Source organism: Elephas maximus, chromosome 13, assembly GCF_024166365.1.
Source record: "Elephas maximus indicus isolate mEleMax1 chromosome 13, mEleMax1 primary haplotype, whole genome shotgun sequence".
NCBI lineage: Eukaryota > Metazoa > Chordata > Mammalia > Proboscidea > Elephantidae > Elephas > Elephas maximus.
The window spans coordinates 11,973,486-11,982,644 of NC_064831.1; the positions used below are offsets into that span (position 1 = coordinate 11,973,486).

The following is a 9,159-nucleotide window of genomic DNA, read 5'->3' on the forward strand; positions in this document are numbered from 1 at the left end:
GCTGTCAATTCCTTCTCATAACGACTCCATTTGTGCAGAGTAGAACTGCTTTATGGAGTTTCTAAGGCTGTGACCTTTTGGAAGCAGACCACTAGGCTTGTCTTCCAAGGTGCCTCTGTGTGGGTTAAAAATGCCAATCTTTGGGGTAGGAGTTGAGCACTTAATCATTTTTGCCATCCAAGGACTCTTTTGCATCATCTAAGGACCTTAAATAATTAATAAATAATAATAACATAGTAATATAACTTTATTTGCTTTACTTAACAGGTGGCTTATAATTTCAAAACATGACCAATCATACACTAATCATGGAATTCTTGCTCATGAGATTCACTGAAAGTTGGATGCTCTTGAGGCTACATGCTGCATTCTTCTCACTGATCTACCTAGTGGCCACAATGGAAAATGTTCTCATCATGCTCCTCACAATTCTTGACCAACGCCTCCACACTCCAATGTACTTTTTCCTCAGGCATTTGTCCTTCTTAGATCTGTGTCTCATTTCTGCCACCGTGCCCAAATCCATCCTCAACTCCATCACCTTCACTGACTCCATCTCTTTCCTGGGGTGTGTGTTGCAGCTCTTCTTGGTGGTGCTCTTGGCAGGGTCAGAGATCGGCATTCTCACTGCAATGTCCTACGACTGCTATGTTGCCATTTGCCGTCCTCCCTCTGCACTATGAGGCTGTCATGGGCAAGAGGGCCTGTGTTCAGATGATGGCTGTGTCCTGGTTCAACGGCGGGGCCTTGGGAATCTTGTATTCAGCTGGGACATTCTCTCCCAATTTCTGTGGCACCAACAAGATCCATCGGTTCTTCTGTGATGTTCCTGCACTCCTGCAGCTCACTTGTTCTGAAGAACATGCCACCATTAACGTCAGCGTGTCCATTGGGATCTGTTATGCATTTTCATGTTTAGTTTGCATTGTGGTCTCATATGTGTATATTTTCTCCACTGTGTTAATAATTCCTTCCAGACAGAATCAATCAAAGGCCTTTTCCACCTGCCTGCCTCATCTCATTGTGGTGAGTGCGTTCCTTGTAACGGGTGCTGTTGCTTATTTAAAGCCAGTCTCTGATGTACCTTCTCTCCTAGACCTCCTGGTGTCTATGTTCTATTCTGTGGTGCCACCAACCTTGAACCCGATTATCTACTGTCTGAGGAACAAGAACATTAAATCAGCTTTAGGTAAAGTCTTATGGAATGTTAGGAACACCTGAGTAATGGAAAGGTGAACAAAAGTGGAAGTTAGGAAGTAAAATCACCTTTCTTATTCTGTCACTATCTGTTTGCAACTGTTTCTGTTTAGAGATCAATATATCATGGATCCTTGTTGATGATAATCTCAGGTTATCAGTTTTAACAGAAAGTAAGTCTTTTCCTATAATCCTGCACTTTACGTTTCTTATTTGTACAGAAATTATGAAGTTTTTCCTATTATGCCCATTTCCTATTGGTGATTTTGACTCTTATTCTAAGTTCCCCATACATGAGGTTTGTATGTGTTTCTGGTTTGTCCAAAACTTTCATCTTCCCTAGCATTCTCTTTATTTAGTTAATGCTTTAATATCCTAGATTTTTCCATCTGTTAATTTTATTGATTCAGCTCTCTTCATAGCTTCTGAATTTCTCTATTTGTTAATTTTGATTAACATAATTTTGCATTTTTTAAAAAATGTACTGTTAATTTTATCACAAGCTTCACTTACTTGACTAATATATGTTTGAGGATGAAAATTATACAATTACAACAACTGATCACCCATTCTGAAAATGGTTTTGCATCTACATTTCTTTTGATGTAAATCATATTTTTGAACACAGATATTTTGCCCCTTTATCGAAACTTCCTTTCATCTAATGTGTTGATCCCTGACACTGAGTTACTTGTTTTTATAATTCATTGGAATTTCTGAAAGTGTCCTCTAGTACTGCTTCTCACATTGTGATAAATCCCACGTTCTACTTATCCCAGGCTGTTAACATCATATAATATTCACAATACCCTAAAGAAGCAAATATAGCTGTGGTGTAAAACAGGCTTATTTATTATTTTATTTCAAATGCTATCTTTAACCATGTGACATCCAATAAGCTTTTTTATCTCTTTGTATCCTAGATATGTGACTATATCTACATACACACATAAAAAAGCATCCAATATGCTTTACCTCTTTATATCTTAGATATGTGACTATATATACATATATCATAACATACATATATGTTACTGAGTGAAGACTGGGTTCGGCATTTTACAATATGATTTAACATATTAAAGTTTTCATTTAAAAGACTCCACCAGCAGATAATTGAATAAAATGTCTAATTCTAGTCATTTGACTGCTTATTCAAGAAAAGTGATCTTCAAATGACATTGACTGCGTTTCAGAGGATGAGCACTATGACAATGCAAATAGATAATTAAGAAGACTGCAAGTATTTTTGATTATATTTTACAAATTAGAAAACGTATTTATCGAAATAATGATTTGCTACATCATAACGTCAAAATATACAAGCAGAAAGGACATGGAAAAACACACCAAGAGAGCATAAAACCGTAAGCTCTCAGAAAACACTTATTTGAGAATAAAAGTAGTTTACTTAATTACGGGTTGAAATTCTACAATTAGAAGTAAATTGTAAGACTAGAGCTATCTACAACTGTGCTGGCAAAAACAGTGCCACTAAACACCTGTGGCCACTGAGGACTGTAAACGTTAATAGTATGATAAAGGTAGTGACTAATCTTAATTTAAAAACTGATACTCGGTTCAGGTATTGGAAATTTTAAAGTATGTTTGGAACAACTTGGCTCTGTGAATATACTTTTTAACTGACAACTTCATGAAATCTAAAGACAAGTTAGGTGCTTCCAATGAAAGTTAAGTGCTTACAATGAGTTTCTCTAAATGGGTTTCTAAGAATTTTTATTAAAAAAAGTGCAAAATTTCTCAATAATAATTGTTTAGAAATATTTATTATTTAAAATATGTTTTATATACACTGAGTTAAAATATATTATTAAAATAATTTCATATTGTTTCTTTTAAATTTTTGTTAATGTAGTTACAAAAATTTCAGATTACATGTGTATGTATCTTGCATGTATTCCTATAGGACAATCCTGATCTGGAATAAATACATATATGCCAATTTTGTTGACTTTTGATGTGCACCACATGGTTTTTTAGAGACTGTCATACATACCAAATGCAGTGCAGTCAAGTTGATTTCGACTCATTGCGACCCTATAGGTTAGAGTAGAACTGCCCCATAGAGTTTCCAAGGAGCGCCTGGCGGATTCGACCCGCTGACCCTCTGGTTAGCAGCCGTAGCACTTAACCACTACGCCCACCAGGGTGTCCAAGCAGCTGGTGGATTCGAACTGCCGACCTTTTGGTTAGCAGCCTGAGCTCTTAACCACTGTGCCACCAGGGCTCTGGTGTCATACGTAAGAACTATTATTAACAATAATAGCAACCACAAGTAATTATGTGCTAGACATCCCTGTAAGAACTTATGTGCATTTTTCCTTAAAATAGCCCCAATAGCTGTAAGTGTAACAGATTATTAGCTTTATTTTTACATTGGAGAGTGATTGAAATATGATTTAAGTGATGACTGTAAATATAAAGCATTATTTCACTTGTTTGAATTTGAAGAAAAGGGGAGATAGAAATGTAGCCAGAGAGAACGAATATCCAAAAGGGTCAAATAAATAAAAAGGAATGAGAAAATAAAACCAGTAATTTGCAAAGCCCGTGGTCAGACCAAACAATTTGACTCCTGAGTCCACACTCTTAAGCAAGAAACTGGAACATATTATTCAAGGTACAGGCTATTTTGTCGTTAGTTGCCATTGAGTCACTCTGGCTCTATGTGACCACACGCACAACAGAACAAAACTCTGCACCTGTGCCATCTTCACAATGGTTGGTATGCTTGAGTCCATTGTTCACGCCATGTCCATTTTGAATGCCTTCCAACCTCGGAGGCTCATCTTCCAGCAATATATTGGATAATAGCCTATGTGTTGATTAAAAAAAAAAAAATGGTCATACAGCAACTCTGTTTTTATTTGCTTAATGAATAGTGCAAGAAAATGGATCCCTTTACTTTTCTATGTGTATGATTTCAAAATCCATTGTAATAAAGAAAAAAAGCACCCTATTCTTAATTCTCCTCCTATTCAATAGAATTTTAAGACAGATTTGCAAGGATACAATAATTATACGTATGTGAAGGACTGATTTCACCACGGTTACTTCCACCCTGGTACTGGTCATCCTTCACCTTCATGAGAAGAGGTAAAAAGTATCCTTTGCACATCAAAAACGAAGCCGTTGCAGAGGAATTCAGGCAGGCTGATGCAAATTTTCAGAGCATATTTAAACTCTGGTTAGATAATCTGCTAATAGCATGCAGACAGCTGTACATCAAACCAGGAAAACCAAGCTCTGGCTCATAAAATGTTTCACCTTTGGCGAACATTGTAAATCACTGTGTATCTCTGATGAGGATTCTACAGACACACATTGCAGGAGGAAAAAAGTAAAACACAGAATATATCATTATACACATTATCTTGTGTATACTAAATTTCAGAAATAGATTATCCACTGCATAAAAACAGAAACCAAAGGTGTGAAAATACACACACAAGTATGTTTACATATCGTCTAAAATTTTGAATACACATACACACGTGTATATATACTTACATAGATTGATCATCTGGAATTTTACTTGTGTGATCTTTAATTAAAAGTTCACTGGGTGATGCCAGTGATTTACGCTCCATTACTAGCCTCAAGAGGGTTTCACTTCAAACCCACTCAGCACTGACTCAGAAGAAAGGTCTGCTGATCTGCTTCCATTAAAGATGTTAGCCCATTTATGAGTGATGCGTGTTGCAAATACATTCTCTTGGCTTGATATTTGTCTTTGACTTCGCCTATGGTATTTTTCCTCACGCATTTATTTTTATGTAGGCAGATTTATCAAACTATTCTTCTATTGCATGTGCATTTTGGGTCTTGGTCAGAAGGTCTTTCCCTAGCTTATAGAGAAATTCTTCCTTTTTTTTATTGCAGTATTTGTATCATTTAAATTTTTACACCTAGAACTCTGATTCATTTGTTGTTGTCTTCTTGAAAGTGGCATGCACAATAGATCTAATTTTATTTTTGGAAAATGACTATAGAGTTGTTCTAACACCATTCACATCAAAGGTTATTGTTGCCACAGCGATTTGCAATACCACCTGAACCATATGTTAGATTTCTACACGAAGTAGGACCTAAGTTTCTATGCTATTCCACTGTCTTCACTCCTTTCATTGTTCTGTCCTTTTCTTCTACTTTTACACATGCACCTATAGTTCACTGTTTTATTATAGTCTTTGAATTATTTTCAATATTTTGTAGAGCAAGTTCTCACTCATAACTCTTCCTGTTCAGTGTTTTCCTAGCTAATCTTGTATATGTATTTTTCCAAGTGATGTTTAAGATTATTTGTCCAGCTCAACAAGAAAAGGTCATTGAATTTTTATTGGTATTGTATTATATTAACAATCTAACTTAGAACTGGATGAAACTTGCTATCTCACAACATGGAATGTCTTCCCATTTGATCAATTCCTACCTTTCAGTTACCATCTGAGTGCTTAACCATTGTGCCACCAGGGCTTTTTATGAAAAGACATAGAGAGATCTCAAATGCGTATTACTTAGTGACAGAAGTCTTTATGAAAAAGCTACATATTGTATGATTCAATCTCTATGACATTTCAGAAAAGGCAAAAATATAGAGAGAGTATTAAGATCAATGGTTGCCAGGGATTCACAGGTGAAAAAGAAAGAGAGCAATAGGTGGATCATGGAACATTGTAAAAGGCCAGTGAAATTATTCTGCATGATATTGTAATTTGATAAATACATGGTATTATGTATTTGGCAAAACTTATAGAACTGTGTAATGTAAAGTTGTTGTTGTTAGGTGTCACAAGTCAGTTCCGACTCAGCAACTTCATGTACAAAAGAATGAAACAGTGCCCGATCCTGCCCTATCCTCACAATTTTTGTTAGCTTGAGCCCATTGTTGCAGCCACTGTGCCAATCCATTTCATTGAGGATCTTCCTCTTTTTCCAAGACCCTCTACTTAACCAAGCATGGTGTCATTCTCCAGGGACTGGTCACTCCTGATAAAGTGTCCAAAATATGTGAGAAGGAGTCTTGCCATCATGGCTTTCAAGGAGCACTCTTGCTGTACTTCTTGCAAGACAGATTTGTTCATTCTTCTGGCAGTCCGTGGTATATTCAATATTCTCTGCCAACACCATAATTCAAAGGTGCCGATTCTTCTTTGGTGTTCTTTATTCATTGTCCATCTTTCGCTTGCATAGAAACGGTCGTTTCCAACTCATAGCAAATCTATAGGATAGAGTGGAGCTGCCAATTGGGTTTCCAAGGAGCACCTAGTGGATTCGAACTGCTGACCTTTTGGTTAGCAGCTGTAGCCCTTGGCACTACACCATGAGGGTTTCCACATGCATATGAGGTGATAGAAAATATACCATATTTTCTCCATAGAATCCTCCAAAATTGCAACACATGGCTTGAATTTTTTCTTCAATTCTTTCAGCTTGAGAAATGCTAAGTGTGTTCTTCCCTTTTGTTTGGTCTTTGCACATTTCATTACAATACTTCACTTTCTCTTCTTGAGCTGTCCTTTGAAATTTTCTGTTCAACTCTTTTACTTCATCATTTCTTTTGTTTCCTTTAGCTACTCTCCATTTGAGAGCAAGTTTCAGAGTCTCTTCTGACATCCACTTTGGTCTTTTCTACTTTCCCATTTTTTAATGATCTCTTGCTTTCTTCATGTATGATTTCCTTGATGTGATTCCAGAATTCGTCTGGTCTTAGGTCATTTGTGATCACAGCGTCAAATCTATTCTTGAGATGGTCTGTAAATTCTGATGGAATGTGGAATGTACAAAGTATGAATCTAGGAAAATTGGAAGTTGTTAAAAGTGAAATGGAGTACATAAAGATCCTAGGCATTAGTGGGCTGAAATGAACTGGTATTGGCCATTTTTCAACAGACAATCATATGGTCTACTATTCTGGAAATGACAAATTGAAGAGGAATGGCATTGCATTCGTCATCAAAACGAACATTTCAAGATCTATCCTGAAGTACAGCACTATCAGTGATAGGATAATATCCATATGCCTACAAGAAAGACCAGTTAATACAATTATTACTCAAATTTATACAGTAATCACTAAGGCCAAAAATGAAGAAATTAAAGATTTTTACCAACTTCTACAGTCTGAAATTGATCAAATATGCAGTCAAGATGTGTTGATAATTATTGGTGATTGTAACATAAAAGAAACAAAGAAGAAGAATCTGTAGTTGGAAAGTATGGCCTTGGTGATAGAAACAATGTGGGAGATCACATGATACAATTTGACTTCTTCATTGCAAATACCTTTTTTCAACAATATAATTGGTGACTATACGTGTGGATTTCACCAGATGGAATACATAGGAAACAAATCAACTACATCTGTGGTAAGAGAAGAAGCTCAATATCATCAGTCAGAGCAAGACAAAGGGCTGACCGTGGAACAGAGCATTGACTGCTCATATGCAAGTTCAAGGTGAAGCTGAAGAAATTAGAGAAGGTCCATGACAGCCAAAAAATTGCCTTGAATATAACACGAAGAGTGAACCCTAATATAAACTATGGACTTTATTTAATAACAGTATATAAGTACTGATGGTTCAATTACAAAAAAATACACCACACTAACGCAGAAGGTTATTAATAGGGGAAACCGTGTGCAGGAGTAAGTGGACGTATGTGGGGATTTTCTGCACTTTCTGCACGATTTTCCTGTAAGCCTAAAACTCTTCTAAAAAATGTATTTAAAATGAAATATGGACAAAAGCTGGATAAAATCTCTATATCGATATGCAGTTTTCTGTTTTTGTTGCTCAAACTGTGACACAGTATTAAAAATTAAAAATAGGAATTGGGGTAAAGTTTTTTTAGAGTTCTTCGTGATATCTTTGCAAGTTTTTTGTGATTTTGAAATTTTTATTATTTTTTTAATTAAGGTATATTAAAAAAAATTAGAGATAGATAAAAAAATTTTTTTTTTTTTTTTTAAGCTGCTGCCTAATCAACTCCAAGTCATGGCCAGCATGCTGGAGTTGATTGTTGGGGTACTGTGCCAGTCTCACAATCATCTCCTTCATCCATGTAGGGTCTTTATTTCACCAACAGAATGTCTTGTTTTAGTGGTTGAGCCCTCCTGAGGACGTGTAGAAAGCAATCGTCAGAAAATGTTCTGTTGTGATCCATACTGTTTTCATGCCGAATTTTTGGAAGTAGATCACCAGGACTGTCTTCCTATTCTTTATTTGACTGGAAAATGCTGAAACCAGTCCACCATCAGTGACCCTGCTGGAATTTAAAATACCAATGGCATTGCTTTCAGCATCGCAGCAACATACAAGACATCACATTACAACAAACTGATAGATGATTGGTAGAATGCATCTTAGAGTAAAGCAAAAATATCAAAAATAAATTGTGATGGAAAACTAGTAGGTATAATATATATATATATATATTCCTTCTCATTCGGGGTTGATGTGGAGGTGGAGAGAACAGTTGTAGACCATCCCAGCCACCCAACACATCTCAGTGCCAACGTCCCCTTCAGCTGACACCGTGATAGTCATTATGCAAACATCTGATGGGAGATCAAAGTGTCACACTCCTCTTCCCCTTGTAAGTCATTCATACAGTTCTTCTTGGAAGCCTTGAAAGAAAAAAATTTTTTTTCTGCCATTCTTCATATAGATAATTATCATGAACACAACCATGAAGAATAAATTACAGTACATAAAATGTTAGCAATTGTACCAGAACTTAGGTACTGTCAGTGCCTTAGGGCAGGTTCTCTAGAGAAGCAAAACAAGTGAAGCTACATGTTCAAGTCCCAAGAACTGAAGGTTAGATGAACAAAAGCCAGTTGAAGGATCCAGAGCTAGCAAAATCCAGGGAGCCTGACCAGAAAATCCACTCTCATTGGATGCAGGCCACACCCCCAATGAAGCCCTTCCCAGCTGATTT

The 9,159-nt window shown here is 36.4% G+C and overlaps 1 protein-coding gene across 1 annotated transcript; it reads left to right on the plus strand.

Annotated features, from left to right (window-relative positions):
- The first annotated feature begins 287 nt into the window (after positions 1-287).
- On the plus strand, positions 288-1,236 carry LOC126057224 (olfactory receptor 14K1-like). The gene is given in 2 exon segments (XM_049852685.1): positions 288-662; positions 664-1,236. Coding segments are annotated over 2 exon segments (948 nt in total).
- Positions 1,237-9,159: the final 7,923 nt, after the last annotated feature.